Source organism: Mucor mucedo, assembly GCF_025094135.1.
Source record: "Mucor mucedo strain NRRL 3635 chromosome Unknown EV154scaffold_41, whole genome shotgun sequence".
Taxonomy (NCBI): domain Eukaryota; kingdom Fungi; phylum Mucoromycota; class Mucoromycetes; order Mucorales; family Mucoraceae; genus Mucor; species Mucor mucedo.
This window is the reverse complement of record NW_026252325.1, coordinates 2,139-20,210: the sequence shown is the minus strand read 5'-3', so window position 1 is coordinate 20,210 and position 18,072 is coordinate 2,139. Positions and strand designations below refer to the sequence as shown.

Below are 18,072 nucleotides of genomic sequence, written 5' to 3'. Positions count from 1 at the left end.
AAATTACCAGCTGACATATGATAAATATGACAGCAGTGAGAATACTTCAATCGTCGTAGCACAAGCGTATTACCTTAGCTAAGGTGTATTTACAGCTCGCATACAACAAGCGCCCACTCCGGATTAAAAAAGGCTCTGGGAAACCAATCTGCGATAAAATTAGCTATGACCACAGGACGTATGCATGCATACTATCAGAAGAAAGTAAGCAGTTTTTGATTGTTAAAAGAAAAAAAGAAAACCCCCATATGATGCATATGTTCACGTTTTCCCACTTTTTAGAGGGATGAACTTTATCGAAAGATGGTTATTGAAAGAATTAGCATTGATGGTAACGTCTTTGACAAAGACATGGAATACCGATACGAAAAGTTGAAGTTCAAAGTCGTTCGTTTTGCAATGGACAAAATAAGAGAAAACACGATCTATTCTCTTCGAACTGGATTTGTGACAAGAGGAGAGAACTGTAACTGCGCTGATCGTATCAATTACAAGCTACCTTGTCCCTGTGTAATTGCTGCAAATTCGGATGTTCTCCCTCTCGAAGTAGTCCATAAGCGCTGGAGACTTGAATTTGATGAAAGTAGGTGAATATTTTTATAAGAATCCACACATATTTAATTATCATTACTAGATTTTGATGGATTAGAAGATAAGTATAGCTTAGATAAGACGGTTGAGGAGAAAGAAGAAAAAGAGAGTAAGTTAAATTAGAAAGGGTTTGTCAATATGGGTGTGTCTTTGTGTATAGAGAAGGATGAATAGTATATCCTATATAGTTCCAGTAATTTGTCTTGAATCTATGAGTATTTAAATAAATCTTGTATTAAGCATAGTTTATGCTAATTGTTACTATATGTTTTGTAAAGCTACTTTTTATAGAGATCCCAAAAAAGAAGAAACGTCTGTCCAACATGATGATAAAAGTGATGTTGTTTCAGTCGTATCAGTCAGTGATGAGGAAAAAGATAATGATTACAGTTTTATACCACTTGCGGACGATGAAAAATTCGAACAAAAGCAAAATAGTGAAGGTAAGTTCATTGTCTCTCACATGAGTGATGATATGTCATTACATTAAGACTGTATAAAATATGTACCAAACAAAATATAGTAAATAATAACATTTATAAATTAGAACCCGTACAAAGAAGAACCGGTAAGACGATCCTAACTTCTTGCTGGGCAATGAACCTTATAAGAAAGTGCGCTAACAATTCTTTAATTACAATAACAAAATGTCATATTCAGACGATGATTTGTGTTATCGAAGGGATAGAAAACAACTAATATTGAAAGTTGAGCAGGTCCTTCACAAATGTATTCTTCAATTGCAGACTCCTCTACGCAGCAGCAAATAGCAGATGCATCGACTGTTTTAGAAGAAACTAATGATAAAATTTCAAATCCTGCTATCAAAAGAGATCAGTTGAAACCTCCTACAGCTAATTCCAATAGAAAAGGCAGAACCTCTGCAAAAGGAGTAAAAAGTGGAACAAAACGACTACAAATAGCGAAAGAATTGTTTGAAGAAAGTCAAAAAAAAGGACATTAAAAAAGAAGAAGAAAATATGGAAAAGAAAAGAAGAATCTTAGAGATAGAAGAAAGACATGTAGCTTTGGAGCAGAAGAAAAGAAAACTCACTTTGGTCTTTAAAAACAAAGAAGAAAAAGCGCACGCCACCAGCATTAAACACACACTTATGAAGGCAGATAAGAGCATTAATTTGGGTAAGGAAAACTCAGCTGGATATGATAGGTGAGAATCAGACGAAAGGAAAGACATTCAATAACATGTCCTAAACATTTTTTTAAGGGTATTGTCTTATCGCAATTTGAAAAGCGATACCGTCTTCAAGTGGATTCAAGTCAACCCCATAAATTCAGTGGCTGCCATCCACAGTGTGGGGGCAGATGGTAATTGAGGATTCCGAGCAGTCAGTTATGATGTGTGTAAAACACAAAGTAACTGGATAAATGTCAAAGAGGATATGTTGAATACATATCTCAAGTATAAAGATTCTTTGTACAAAGCTGTAAGAACAGATGCCGTGGTGAATTACGAAGAGCAGAAGATGCTTACGAAGCTTCTTACAATCAAATCGCCCTGCCTGTTACCTGAGGATAACGTGCTGTGGTTCCGCACTTTTGTCTGTCCACAGATTGTGGCCGATACATATGAAAGGCCAGTTTTTTTGTATGGTTATACAGAAAATGTATTGAAAACAGGTGAAGTGCGTACGATCTACGAGTCTCAAGTATTTATTTCACTCGTGCACATGGAATTAAGTGCTCGAGAAAACCCCATTTGGCTTCTTCTTTCGTCCTGGTATTTCTATTATGTTGAGTTCGCTCGCACTCCAAAAGGCAGAATGAAGAAATTCGAAAAGCCTGTTTTGAATCACGATCATAAACGACTCATGAATGCTCACCCTGACGTTTGCAAGACTGATTATTCAATTTTTTTTTATTAAATCTAAAATCTTAAACTACTACCAAAAAGCAACATGTGTAGAAGAGTCTAAGCTTCTTTGCTTCAGAAAGGAGTCAGGCACAAACTCAAAAGAGTGACGTGAACATTTTCAATTTTTCCTGTCGGTATTTTAATCACTACGTGAAAAAAAAATTACTACGTGTATCAAGAATTAACCAGAAAAAAAGTTATCTAAGCATACGACAGTTTTTCTCTACTTATATTTCAGTTTTTGTTTATGCTTGGACTATTTCCGGAAATTATTCGAAAACACTTAGGCTCATTGAGAGAAAAAAATTGCTTCAAAGTCCGAAATAAAATTGGTTCAGATCTATAAAAAAAAAAAGGCTTAAAAATTCTTAATAAAATGGAACAGATTGACGGTGAGTCAAGTGCACCAAATTGTGAATGCATTATAAAGGTTTACGCTCGATACAATCGCTGGACTTGGAGACAGAATACCTACATAATTCTTTCAAATCACTCAAGAGGACTTTGTTGCAGGCATCTTGGATTCTAGAGGTCAAGATTTCTTCACTTAAAAGCGTTTCTCTTTTAAGCTTACTCTTACACACTGACCAAAACTGTTCAATGGGATTGAGATCAGGTGAATAGGGCAGAAGATAAATGCAGCCGTAACCACTGCCCTCAATATATAGCTGTATATCCTTATTTATATGAATGGGTGCATTATCCATAATGATGTAATACCCCTTAAACTCGTCATGCTGGTCCATAACATCCAATGTACTGGCAATAAAGGTAAAGTAGTGGCCTGTAACAGTACCACCTCTCCCTTTCACATTGGCAGAATTCACTACACCCCCATTTGCTTTTCTTTTCTTTTGGGGAGCTACCGCGTTTGGACGCTTAACTCTCATACTTACGACGCCGAGACTAGATACAGCACCAAGTATAGTTCTCGTTCTAGCGCTTGTTTTTGGAACCTGGACAACTGCTCTAGTACCTTTTTTTGACCAAGCAATAGAGCGTTTCATGTTGATATGAAATGCTGCTTCATCCACAACTACACAATTGCTCATATAATCCATGTCAGTGACCTGTCTGTTGAGGATGTCATAGATTATAATAAAAGAATCATCACATTTTACATAATAATGGATGATCATGTATGTATAAATATTCATGGCTCACACTTCGCCCCATTTATTATCATCAGAACCGTTGGTGTCTGTGCACAAGGTGATTCGCCTTGTGACGAGTAAAATATTATAATACCACAAAAGTATAGTACAATCCTATAGGCGGAATATTCGGTTACTGAATATTACACGCACTAAACTTTCTCTTTGGCATTTACGTAATGTCACCTGCGGAGATGAATTTAGATCCTCACGTACTTTTGTCTTTACTTTGTAAGGCAGGAATTACTTCATAACATATTTATTTAAACAGACATTACGTATAACATTATATCATATTCCTCTAACGCGTCACATATATTATCCGAAAGCCATCTAATCATTTAGGATAAATACCTGTAGTTTTTGCTAGTAGAATTCCCTAATCAAAATTTTCTCGAAATAAAAGATATACACAGCTCTAACAGTATTTTCTTGTGTTACCTTAATTTACATTTTATCTCCATCCCAAACACTGCCATTTCTTGACCCATTGATATTGTCGTATTTGGGTACGATCCACTTAAAGAATAATTAAGCAAATCGTCTAAATAAATAAACTATGAAATTAAAACAAACTTTGATGTTGCATATCAGCATACGCTTGTATATTGCTATACAACTTCTCCTACTTCGAGTACATACTTCTATAAAAAAAATTGCATGATTGGCCTAAATACGATATACGAATGACAGTTGGATACAGAATGCTATACCACTGAGTTACGATATCACCGATCGAGAAGAGAAACTTCTCAGATCAATCAAGAATTATAAGAAAGAGAAACTTAATATTAATAGTTCTCTCAATGGATTAGCTACCCAGAGAGAGAATAGAACAGCTATTAATATAAATGGTTCATTTACTTATATATTGATATAGTTATACTGCTGATAAAGAGTATAAAGAAATAGTGTATGAATTAATGGATACCTAGCTTCTACAACCAAATATACAAATATCGATAAGACATTTTATATTTGGGATCGTAATTTATTCATTACAAAGATAATGAATAAATGATCAACTATTATGTTCTATTGCTAATTACACTTGACAAACAAGTATGCATCTTTTACAGTAACCGTTGCATGATCTGATAAATAAGTGTCTCGTAATACTAAAGATTTATTAGAATACTCATGCTCCCGATCCACTGATATGGGACAACGTTATCTGGAAACAATTCTAACGAGTAGTATCCATTTAACCCAAGGCGGGAAACAAAGTATAAATCTATTCCAAAACCAGAAAGGTTGACTCATTATTAAAACTCAGGAGAGTTGTGCAATATAAAAAGGATCAATTATTTCATAGCAGCAGAGTTCTTTTAGTCTATTTTTACCCTTAATAAAAATATACTTTTATCTCATTACTTTTCTATGTAATATTTTGTCAAATACCACAGTTAAATGTATTTTAGTGATTATGAATTATGATACGACTCTGAGTGGGTGTGGGTGTATTTCATAAATGAGTGATTTCATCATTTTATCAAATCACGCATTAAGGTGATTTAGTTTCAAACATCAATTATAATTTTTTCTTTGGGTGATTTTCTCTTACAATTTAGTTATCAAATGCCAATTCTCATACGACATGATTAAATAATTTTTGAATTAGATTCCTCCACCTGTATTTAATTTTACTAATCATGTTGTTGGATCTAGGATATATCTAGTCTAAAAAATAAAAGTAAATTCCCGTAGATATAACATAATGTTATATCTACTTTATTAATTCAATCTTATAAAATGTTTAGCATCAATTAGTTCTTTAAAAAAGATATTGCATAATAAGAGTATTTTATTTGTGTTTGGTACTTATAATTATTGATATATCAGACATTTGTAAGAGAAGATAATTTACCGTTACTTATAAAACTAATTGTAATGAATAATAAGATTATATTCCAAAATATTCTACAACAGTTAACAAAGGAAAAGAAAAAATGATAATAATACAGTATTGCATTATACTTTCTTTAGACATAAAGTTTTTATTTTTTATGACATAAAAATAAACATCACTACCCTCTTTATCAACAATAAACGTTACGTGGATTTTCAATAAACATATTTTTATCATAGAGAAGTAAATATATCTTGACTATAACGTGATATAAAGATTTACATTGCATAAATCTTTGGTAAACGTGTTCTTTATATTGACCTGTCATATAAACATAAAATTGGCATTCTTAAAAAACTTTATAGAATCGAAAAGACTTATCTTCATCTACTGAAATTGAGAAAACTAGGTGTAGGTTTGCTAGATCTCTATATATACTTAAAAATTCAAACTTTGTTATCCAAATTTCCATAACATTTAGATTTTTTGAAATTGACAACTTCATAGTGTCACTTCACAATTGGTCGCAACACTTTTTAAATAATATTATACAATGAGTGAAACTGTGGTATTTATTTAACAGGCCTCAACATGAAAAATACAGGTAGTCTTAATTTCGATCAGATATATATCACAAAAACGACCTTAAATTTGGAAAATAACATGCATCTTGCCTTTGTATTTCTTAAATTTCGCTTAATCTTCATATCCATTCAGACCCTCAGCATCTATCAATACCATACTACATGTACAAATCAGCAACCGTATTCGAAATCTAAGTAATGGTAATTTAAACGTCATTTACTAAGGAAAATGAGCACCAGTCTATCTAATTTACATAATACTCGCCTCTATTGCATTGATAGACTCATATACATAGTATAATGAAAGACCTTCCATTCATTTAGTCTCTGATGACAAAGGAAATTGTAATAAACATGGTTGTACTCAATATGCAATTCCTGGATTTTTTCTAAAAATTCCCAAATATCAAAGTGCCTATTATTACGTTGTTAAGATGCTTCGATCTGGTATTCACCTACGTCCAGTATAAAAAGGACGTTGAATATAGAGACAACCGTAACAGGTATTAACACGACCCCCTATATTATACAAGACTTGGAAAGAGACGTAGGGTTGAAGTAGAGATGTATGAAAATTAAAGTTTTGCAAACAGCGCGTGTTTATTAATAAGCTTGAATGAAGGTAATTCGGGTTGTGGTCAAGAATGAGGTAGAAGAAGCCTGACAGAATGCTTCCAATAGATAACGTACACTACCTGGTACTTCAAACATATACATGTTCAACGCATTTACCTTCAAAACATTTTGCCATAAATCTTCCATGTAATTACGTTAATTTAGAAATCTTGCATGGGAGATTACGCCTCGAGTAAAAGTTCTAGGAAGTTCAATCTTGCATAAAATAATATCAGTATGTTATATGTCTGTTCTAGTATACCTCACTTGCGACATTGACAAGTAGATGTGGAGTAAACATGAATTATTTCATAAAAGAATCAATAGCAGAGAGATTTTGTAAATAAAAAAAAGTGGGGGACCTCTCAAAAACTGCCTAGACCCTGTAAAAAAAAGCTGAAGTGTAAAAAAAAAAAAATTCTTCTGTCGATGGCGCAATTATTCACCAATGAAACTGATCCACCTTGTGACAAACATCTAATTTTTGTAAAAAAGTCACAGAATTCTTTATCCCTGGTCTTTTTTTTTTCAAGTAAATACCCTTTTACCATCAGCATCTAATTAAAAAAACCTCACAAGACACAAACACTTAATGGGCTCTACTAGGAGTTTAATCCCTTAACCTAAGCTAATTGTAGATGATGGTTATTGTTCAATTAATACAACGGTAGACTTTAAATCAAATTTCCGTATTGTCAACCAACTTACATTCTACGCTTCAAGCACTTATTAACGTGGCAGTTCATTATATTTATACCCCTTGCTGTCAGGGTGATGTACTAAAGTTTGGCACTTTTATTTCCAATGAGAGCAAACAGTTTCCTTGAATGTCTTTTGCTGTACTTGATGCCCCCCGTTACAAAAAATGTCCTTAATAGCATTGTTTTATATTTCTTAAAGCTGCAAGCACTGATATAGATACCGAGCATTTATTAGCGACACGATACATAAAAAGCAAGTTTGATACATTTGAGAGTAGCCACTACTAAATATATGAATTACCAGTCTTTCTTAACGTTAAATATTTTATTTGTATCAATGTACTTGCTAAAATAATATACTCCTTAGTTTCTATGTACTTCGTAGTGCTTTTGTACTTTTTACCGTCAATGTACTTCGTAGTGCCCTTGTACTTTTTAACGTCAATGTACTTTGTAGTGTCAAAGTCTATGAGCTATCGTCAGGAGTTATATAAAATGTTTCTGACCTCCATGTTGGGTTGGCTCTTACCGTAGACGTTGCCATTCCGAAGAGCCACTCTAACTCGACTTCGTTTTTATTTTAACTGTGCTAAACGCACATACAATAAAAATCATCGGTAATCCAAATTTATATAAATTGTCCAAATTTGGAACTCTGACACATTGAATACAATGGAAGAGCCGATAGAAAATATTATTAGAAATCATTGAAGCAATCTGTCGGCGACAAGCGTACCCTTGAATTCATGTAGAATTCAACAGTCAAGATAAATTTATGGACTAGCAATTCTAATAACAGTCAGCTTTCAAAAGAGTATAAATAGACCCCATTATTTCATAGTTAAAACTTCAGTCAAATAAAGTAACAAGGACTTATAATCGTACCTATCGTACCATTGTTTTTTTTATATACTTTATATTTTTTTTATCAAATCAGAAGTAATTGATTTGTAACATTTTTTACGATTATCCTGAATTTTTTTGAAGATGACTCTTGAAGAAAAAGGAAAATCCAGAGCAGAGGGGACAGACAAGTCGGCCGAAAGGAACACGGGAGATCCCATGGAAGGGATTGAAGTAGTCAATGAAATCACGTCTGCTGTCAAGGAAGTACAAATTTACAACACTCCACCTAAAACAACAAAGGGAAAGGAGGTAACAATTAAACAACGTATGCAGAGCTACAAGGAGTACCAAGTAAAGATTCGTGATCGTATGATGAACTTAATGGACATCCAGCCAGCATCTTCTTTAATCGAAAAGGAAATCAACGAACATCGGTTAAAACTTGAGGAGGTGACAAATCGGATTTTAACTTTGGAGAGGAGTATGAACCTAGTAGAAACACCAAAAGGAACAAGTGAATCTAAGTGGGCCAGACAGGACAAACAACGCATCAGATCCAGCGAAATCCCAAAATTACAATTAACAACATTAAATGAGCATCCATATCCTACAAAAGAGAAGTACAACTCAATCGACCACTTTATCCACGAGTTTGAAACAACCATCGGAATTTACGCGAAGATAGAAGAAATGTGGAAAGATTCAATTCAAGTAGCAGTACCATTCCTATATAAGACGTGGCTCAAGGAATCAGTATTAACATGCGAATCTTGGGAGAAAGCTAGAGAAGTTATTATGAAGAAGTTTGGGGACTTCCAGTCCAAGGATATGAACAGCTTACGCTTATTTGACTTACACATGAAGCCGCACCAATCCATCGTACAGTACACCAATGAATTCATCAACCTTGCTGCTGCCGCTGACATCCAGAAAGATGACAAGATGATAGTGCTCCTATTTAGATCACACTTGTATGAGCCATGTAAACCATTGATATTTTCGTCCATGGAGGGTAAGCGTCTGGTGGACGAGGAGTATGAGTTCACTATTGACAAGATATGTGACATCGGCCGGGAGATCTTTGGGGATGAACCAGTTGGGGAAAGTGCTCGTTTGGTGACAAATAAGGTAAATTCACCGGTAAAACGTCGACGTGATGATGCATCAGTAGAATGGCAACAGTATGGGGTGAAGAAAACTAAAGGATGTCCAAAACATGGGGGTGAAAAGGCTAACCACACTGTCGAAGAATGTCGAAGTCAAGACGTAAAGAAGAATAGATTTTTGGGCAATAAGAACATTCCATTCAAGGCCACGGGTAACAACATGAAGGGACAACCCTGCCGGTACTGTAAAAAGGAATGGAACCATGGTCACACCTGTAAAGAATATTATGAACACAAGAATAACCGTACTGTTTTGGCTCTTCGTCGGGAGGACGATGAAGATGATCAAGGGCCAAAGACCTCAAATATCAAAGAGGCTATGGAAATAGATGCGTATGAATGTAAGTATAATATGCAAAGGAAAGAAAGAAATCCATTAAAATTGACATTGACTCCTATCATTATTAGAGAGCAAAAAGTAATAGCAAGAATAGACACGGGATCGGATATCTCATGCATAAATAAATCAATTTTAGACAGTAAATTCAATAAAGAAATAAAAATTTCCAAAATAAATGGGTCTCTTAATTATCTTTCACTTGACAATAATAAGAAAAATATTAAAGTAAAACGAATTGGAATAACAGAACCTTTAAGAGTTCGTTATATTAATGATTTAAATTTCGATTTTGCTTTTGAAGTAGTAGAGTTCAGCAGTGTAATGGAATCCCAATTTGATGTATTATTAGGTCTCGATATCTTGAGTAAATTACGGATATCATTGTCGGGAGTTGCCTATTGTTACCCCGATGAGGAAAGAACAGAAGCACAATTTCGGAATGTAAACTTTGACACGCAGAACAAATATGATCCGGAAAATGCTAATTATGGTACGGACAAGGAGCGAAAGATATTTTTAGAAGAAATACATGGGGCCACCGAGGCAAATAAAAATATACCGAAAGGATCGTTTTGCACGATGCCTGAGGCACTCATTCGCATCCCTCTAAAAACACAAACAGATAACATGTATATCAAGCAGTATCCATTAGTGTACCATCAAATACCAGAAATACAAAGACAGATTAATGAATGGGTAAATGAGGGGATAGTATACGAAAGCATGCCCAGCTCGAAGTATAACACACCATTATTAGCTGTAGGAAAAAAGGATGACCAAACTGGGCAATTAACCAAAATAAGAGTGTGTATGGACCTTCGAAGAATCAATTCCAATATTGATGACTCTAAAACGGACAAATATGTGATCCCGGATATGGAACAAATGTTTGCCGAAGTAAGTGCACCGGGAAGAGTCTACACGAAAATTGATTTAAAGAATGCGTATTTTTCATTTCCAGTTGACAGTGAATCACAAGAAATCTTAAGCTTTACATTCAAAAATAAGACTTACAGATGGAAAGGATGCTGCTTTGGATTATCATTCATATCACAACAATACTCACGAGTAATTGCGCAACTTTTCCAAGGGATGGAAGGCGTACGAAATTACATCGATGATCTGTGCATATATTCGGCGCCAGAAGATCACGCGGAAATTGTTAAGGCTGTAATTGAGAAATTAACCTCGGTTAATCTTCGCATCAACTTTGACAAGTGCTCGTTTCTTCAAACTTCGATATATTTGCTAGGATTTATTGTTGGCCCCGGAATCAAAAAAATTGATACGAGGCGATTGTGCAATATTGACGACTGGAAAACACCCAGAAATAGTCGTGACGTTAGACATATTATGGGCATTGTATCACATCTGAGAGAGTTCGTTCCCTTAATGGGAAGAATATCCTATTCAATCAACGCACTCCGGAACTGTAGTGAAAAGAATAAGCCATTTATATGGACTACACAACAAGACGAGGCATTGAAATCGCTGAAAACATGGCTTACATCCAGTACGATTTTGCACACCATCGACATGACCAAGCGTATATATATAGAAACTGATGCATCACATTATGCGTATGGAGTATTAATCTCGCAACGCGATGAGCTCGGCAGATCTCTATACATTACATTTGCCAGTAAAACGTTTGGCAAACATGAAATGGCATGGTCCGTAAATCGAAAGGAAACATATGCAATTGTATATGCCTTTCAGAAATACAGGTCCATTCTTTGGGGACACCCTGACATCGTTGTATTAACTGATCACAGAAGCCTGGTATTCATGAACACAGCTACGCACTTGTGCCGAACGCTGCAAAATTACATGGACATTCTCAGTGAATTCAAATATCGAGTCGAGTATATCCCAGGATTTTCCAACACATTTCCTGATATATTAAGTCGCTTATACCCCCCAGAAGTCGAGGATCAAATTTTGAGGGAGGATGAAGAGAAGAAAATTATGAAGTTAGAACGTATGATCTTACAAAGAAGACTACCGACTGATAAGATCAATCAAAAGATTGCAAAAGATCAATTCATTCATAAAAAAGAAATATACAGTAAAGATGAAAATTTGAACGTATTAGCTGTAAGACTAAACAGTAAAGAATACAAAGAAACAACAACTGAATACATAGCTCCACCCATAAATGAAAGAAGTAAATTATTAAGTGAAACTCATGCAATGGGACACTTTGGATCAGAAAGTATGGTACAACAATTACATGCTCAAGGTATACACTGGAATGGTATATTTAAAGACAGTAAAGAATACGTACAAACATGCATCGATTGTGCACGAAACAACATTGCAAAGAAAGGTTATCATCCATTGAGACCTGTGGTCAGTGCAGATCCATTTACATTCTTAGCTCTTGATTTAGCAGGTCCATTTTCCGTTACAGAGAATAATAACATATATATCCTGGTAATGGTCGACTTATGCACCAAGTACATAATTGCAAGACCACTGAAAAATAAACAAAGTAACACAGTGGCAAAGGCGATAATGAATGTACTAGGAGACTATGGCATACCAATAAATCTTATGTGGGTAACAGACAACGGCCGCGATTTCTCGAATGCTTTGATGAACTCGATCACAAATGCATTAGGTATTGAACATCGTTTTTCGACACCATATCATCCAAGGGGAAATGGTGCAGCAGAAAATGCCGTAAAGGTGATCGTTTCCACACTCCGCAAATTATTAGGCAATGACACGAATAAATGGGATGAAATGTTACCCATCGCACAATTATGCTGCAATTATAAAATACGTAATCGAACCGCTAGTAGCCCATTTTCATTGATGTATGCGAGACAGTTGACAACTCCCAAAGATTACACTGATCCGTCCAGAACAATCCCAAGAAAATTGGCGACAGAAGAGGATTTGATCAAACGAGCTGAAATAATGGCATCGGTTGTATTTCCCGCTATTGAAGAAAGAACACGAAAAATAGTTGAGGAACAAAGTAAGAAGTTTAACAAAAAGCATTACCTCATTGACATTCCTAACGACACAACCGTTATGGTAAAGTTACCAAATAGAGCAACCAAGTTATCACCGCTATACGAGGGACCATTTACAGTTGTACGAAAGACAATGGGTGGCACTTATGTATTGAAGGATGAAATGAACGAGTTGTTACATCGTGATTATGTTCCGTCAGAGTTGAAAATTGTAAATATTGACGAGTCAGGAATAGAAGACGAGTTATTCGAAGTTGACGAGATTCGTGATCACAGAGAAGACAAAGAAGGCAATCGCGAATATTTAGTAAAGTGGAAAGGTTACGGAGAGCGAGAGAACTCATGGTTACAAGCATCAGCATTCTCATCGCCAGACACGATCCGCAAATATTGGGTAAAAGTACGTGAGCTTGAAAGACTAGAACAAGGAAGAAAGAATGAGTTAGTTCAACGCTCAGAGAAAGTTAGCAAACGACAAGAAAAGCATACAAAGATTATAACTGATAACAAAAGAAATACAAGATCTAATAAGGAGACAATACATAAAGAACTTCCCGCTAAGAAAAGACGTAGCAATCGAGATAGATAAATTTTTTTTAAAAAAAAAAAAAAAAAAAAAAAAAAAAAAAATATATATATATGTAAATAGATATACCCACAGGAACAAGTCACAAAAATATGCATACAAAAAAAATCATGTAGCTAGGATGAGGACATACTATGAAAAATGCTGAAATAGGAAGCATACCTATCATCGATCAACTAACGTTGAATCTAGAGGGAGGACATGTGCTAAACGCACATACAATAAAAATCATCGGTAATCCAAATTTATATAAATTGTCCAAATTTGGAACTCTGACACATTGAATACAATGGAAGAGCCGATAGAAAATATTATTAGAAATCATTGAAGCAATCTGTCGGCGACAAGCGTACCCTTGAATTCATGTAGAATTCAACAGTCAAGATAAATTTATGGACTAGCAATTCTAATAACAGTCAGCTTTCAAAAGAGTATAAATAGACCCCATTATTTCATAGTTAAAACTTCAGTCAAATAAAGTAACAAGGACTTATAATCGTACCTATCGTACCATTGTTTTTTTTATATACTTTATATTTTTTTTTATCAAATCAGAAGTAATTGATTTGTAACATTAACGATAAAAAAATGTATCTGATACGTACAGTATTAGAACCGATACGAACATTGCCATACTAATACTTAAAAAACAATTACCATACCTTGCAGACGATCTTATAAAAAAAATGTATTGACATGAGTGTTAATTGCCTGATCAAAATAATAGCCTTTTTGACGAATCCAACCTTTGAGATATAACTTATCCTATGATTCATAAGAGTTTACTTTTTTTTTTTTTTTTCGAAAATTAAAATAAATGAAAAGAGAAGAAACGAGATATTTTTTTATTCAATCATTGTTGGTTTCAATAGAATTCGCCCTAGTGTAATGGCGAGACAGTTTAAACTTAAGATCGTTTAAACTGTTCTCCACCATTTTGAAATTGTCCTTTGCCATAAATTTCTTATGGACAAAATCCGGCAACGGCCAATTCTCGACTACAATATTTTGGCTTGTGAGAACTGTTGCCCCCAGGTCCTCAAACTTCACCAATTGCTTCCAAGGTATTTTTTCATACACGGTTTCGCATTGGCGATCTACATAATAGGATTAGGCAAGGATCATTTTCTATTGGTTATGATCTTACTGATTGAGTTCCTGAGGGATTCCTTCACACCAGAAACTCTTTGGCTGTGCAATATTTCACTAGTGTGGGGAGTGGCTAAACATAAGTTTGGAAATTAGTAGTAATTGCTATTTTTGCTTTTATATATAGATATCGTTACCACGGGACTTGGGATTGACGTACAGTCTCACTTCTTTTTTCCATCGTCCCAAGTCCATTCCACGAACGTTCTCTAGTTTATAACGGTTTAGTATTTTAATAAAGAAATTATGTAAAGCCATACCTCCATAACAAACATCGTTCCAGGTTTTCTTTTTCCCAAAAATTCCTATAAACTCTGTGCCATGAAACCGGTACAAGGCTTTGAGAAAACCCGTTAAAGTTTCCCAAATTTTACGGCTCGTCAAACCCGTGTTAATTAGTTGTTCCATTTGGTTTTTCTGTTCCAACGTTCAAACGGCTGCATTGAGTTCAAGATGCTCAGCATCTGACAGTTTCTGATACCCCTCAGAAAGAATCTTGGGGGTTAAATAAGTTGACCCAGATTCTCCACCAAGAATCTTTTCCTTTTCTTGCTGGCAGTAGACATTGTACTTGCTGATGCCGCGGGGTCTTTCAGGCAAGATGACGTCCTGATTGTGGTATCGACCGATAAGTGCCTTCACCTCTTCCAGGGTGATCGTTGGATCATCTTGTCTGCATTCCAACCATAAGTCCATATCTGCTGCTTTACGTCTATCTGCTTCTGCGCGAATGCGAGTGTAAGAGACAGTTTCAATTCTAGAGACGAGTGACATTTTTTTTAATATAAAATAAAAGAAAGAATTTAAAGTCTAAAGCCACTCCCGCCAATAAATAAAAAATTATTTTTGATGACGTTTGTACTTTTTTTTTTTTTTTTTTTTTACATTTTTTTGTGCTTTTTTGTGATTTTACCAGTAAAATGAAAATTTGACGTCAAAATTTAGCTTGCACGGAGGTCAAAATGATCTTTAATTTTTTAAATTAGTGGGGTGAGGTGCAATGAACCTATTTTTTTTCGAAAAGCGCGCCAATAATTTCGGGAAATCGTGTATGAAGATGGCGATTAATCAGACAATGGCTCGTCGGATGATTCGGACAGTGATACGGATGCAAGTGATTCCGACGAAGAAAAGCCTACGAAAAAGGCCAAAAACAAAATCTAAATCAAGCAAAGTGACACCCTCTACCCTACCGGACTTCCAATCAGCCTTACTATGTGTCCTGAGCAAAACAATAAGTTAATATTAATGCTGCAAAACGCAATGAACAAGCCTAAAAATCTACGAGTAACAGGTGCATACTATAACTGCAACGTCATTGGACATCTAGATCGTGATTACTCATCTCCATGTCAAGACTATAATAGCACGAAGCATAAGCGCTACTTCGGTCCAGTCAAACTCGCAAAAACAAATTGTGGTAGACGTACGCCATACGATGCGCGCGCAATCACCAATGGAGAATCTGCTGCTCTGTTAATGGGAATTACAGATGATCTTTGTGAGGAAATAGTTGGAAAAGTGTTGATGGTCAAGCGTACTAGCGACAATGCTGAAATCTCAAGAAATAATATTGTCAAAAAGAAATTGCGTAGCCAAGTCGCCAAGGGAGTTGGAGAGCCGCCCTTACCTATGGAAACTAAACAGAAGGACACTGAAAATATTTTCCGCAAGGTCACTGAAGCCACTACTTCCACGACTGAAGAAAAGGATGATGAAAAGAACAGCTGCATCAAAGAGGTCCGGTTGAATTTCGACGACTTCCATTGCGACCCAACTCGTGGTACTCGCACGACAGACGATGAAGAGATAATTGACAATGAAGCTAACCATGATTGTGCTTATTCCAGGGTTGAGATATTTAATCCCAATGATGATGCGTCCCCCCCTGAAACCAAAACGCCCACAGCAAGTTTGGTTAAACAATTAAGACAGAACAAGGTGTTCCAGTTATCTTTCGATGACATTGTAAATCTCTCTTCTAAAGCACATACGGAATTTAGAAGACCAATTAAAAATACGAAGGTACAAGAGAAAGCAGCAATTACCGACATCTTGTAGCCAAAGTTGGACCTTGATTCTATTGTAACTCGAGGAAACCACGCTCCAAAGATCAAAAGAAAAATTGGGAATAAGGAGTATAACTTGATCTGTGACACTGGATGTACACCTTGTATCATTAACCTGAAGGTAGTAGGAGAACTGGGTCTTAAAAATCAGTTGCGTTTGGTAAAAACAGGGACATGATGGTAGGAGATGGCAGAAAGATGTTGGCCAAGGGTATTATTAACGACTTGAGCGTTGACGTCTTTCCTGGGCGTCATATCAAAACTAGTGCATTATGTTTGGATTTGCCTCCAAAATCCTATAGGTTCTTACTGGGACACATTGTTATGGCGGAACTGGGTATTGGTGTTGATTTAGCCACATCGCATTGGTATTTGCGAGATTAACAGGAGTTTCACAAGTTGAATGTCATGCACACCGGCCCTTATCACGAGTGAGTACCAGGGAAAATGAGTCCTGATATTTGGTATCTGTCCGGAACAATAATATGATGGAAGAGACGGAGCAGAAGACAGATGTAGACAAGATGAGTAAACTTGTGGAGAAAGCAGAGGTCAATGAACTTCTAACTGAGGAACAACGAACCTGCTTTACGGAATTATTGCTTAACAAAAGGGATGCTTTTGGTACTGGATATAAGGACGTAAAACAAACTAGTTTGGTAAAATTTCACGTAAATACAGGTGATGCCAAGCCGGTGATAACACGCCCTTTCCAAGGAATGACTTATTCTGAACTAGATCTTCAAAAAAAGAACCTCAAGGATATGGTGGAGAGTGGTATCTTAATACCAGCTATGCACTTCAAGGCAGAATCAAGTAATGGTGGATGGGCTTTTTAAGTCATGTATGTAGCGAAGAAGGGTGGTACAAAAAGGTTGGTGACTATGTTTCAGGATCTCAACAACGTTACAGTACGGGCCCATGGCCGTTGCCACTTATTTCCAAATTAATTGAATCATTCCATGGAGCCCAATTCTTTAGTGGACTTGGTTTACTTAAAGGCTTTCACCGAATTGCTTGTGAAGAAGAAGACATTCCGAAACTTACTATTGCCACCCAGTTTGGGAATTATTCGTACCGTATGTTACCTTTTGGGGTGGTCAACGGACCAGCTACGTTTAGTCGAGCTATTCACTTGGCCTTGCAAGAATTTATACTTCAATTTTGCATAACATACATTGACGATTGCACTGTTTTTAGCAAAACTTTTGAAGATTACTTGCAACGTCTAAAACGAGTACTGGATAGGCTACTTGCGGTTAATATGACTCTCAATCCAGACAAGTGTAATCTATTTTAAGATAAGATTGAACTCCTAGGGTTTGAAGTATCAAAGGAAGGGGTGCTGCCATTGAAGCATAAGATTGATAAGGTAAAACTTATTGAAACTCCAGGAAATAAAACGGACATAAGGGAATTTATCAACGTGGCTGGGTTCTATCGCAGGCATATCCAATATTTCAGCCGGTTCACTACTTTAATGACCAATTTGTTAAAGAAGGATCAAGAGTTTATTTGGACGGAGGATCATCAAGCTGAATTTGAGGGTCTGAAAGAACCATTAA

At 35.8% G+C, this 18,072-nt stretch overlaps 3 protein-coding genes across 3 annotated transcripts; 2 read left to right on the top strand and 1 right to left on the bottom strand.

Moving 5' to 3' along the window:
• Positions 1-165: 165 nt before the first annotated feature.
• EV154DRAFT_551340 (uncharacterized protein) lies at positions 166-1,555 on the top strand (the record flags this gene model as incomplete). The annotated part of the gene is made up of 6 exons (XM_051604973.1): positions 166-204; positions 283-583; positions 635-700; positions 870-1,034; positions 1,139-1,159; positions 1,338-1,555. 6 exons carry the CDS (start codon positions 166-168, stop codon positions 1,553-1,555), a joined length of 810 nt encoding a protein of 269 aa, XP_051458001.1.
• Positions 1,556-14,140: 12,585 nt separating this feature from the next.
• EV154DRAFT_507254 (uncharacterized protein) lies at positions 14,141-15,220 on the bottom strand. Its single transcript, XM_051601395.1, has 3 exons — positions 14,908-15,220; positions 14,699-14,814; positions 14,141-14,647 (listed from the first exon to the last, which is right to left on the bottom strand). The coding sequence occupies exons 1-3, from the start codon at positions 15,210-15,212 to the stop codon at positions 14,556-14,558; spliced, it is 513 nt and encodes a 170-aa protein (XP_051458000.1). The 5' UTR covers positions 15,213-15,220; the 3' UTR covers positions 14,141-14,555.
• A 481-nt stretch (positions 15,221-15,701) lies between these two features.
• EV154DRAFT_587910 (uncharacterized protein) lies at positions 15,702-16,891 on the top strand (the record flags this gene model as incomplete). The annotated part of the gene is made up of 3 exons (XM_051606819.1): positions 15,702-16,406; positions 16,500-16,602; positions 16,659-16,891. The coding sequence occupies 3 exons, from the start codon at positions 15,702-15,704 to the stop codon at positions 16,889-16,891; spliced, it is 1,041 nt and encodes a 346-aa protein (XP_051457999.1).
• Positions 16,892-18,072: the final 1,181 nt, after the last annotated feature.

Coding starts and splice junctions, on each gene's coding strand:
- EV154DRAFT_507254 (XM_051601395.1), bottom strand. CDS start 15,212: ATGTCACTCGTCTCTAGAATTGAAACTGTCTCTTACACTCGCATTCGC. Junction 14,815..14,907: donor TCTGAGGGGTATCAGAAACT/GTCAGATGCTGA, acceptor GGGTTTGACGAG/CCGTAAAATTTGGGAAACTT. Junction 14,648..14,698: donor GAACGATGTTTGTTATGGAG/GTATGGCTTTAC, acceptor GTTATAAACTAG/AGAACGTTCGTGGAATGGAC.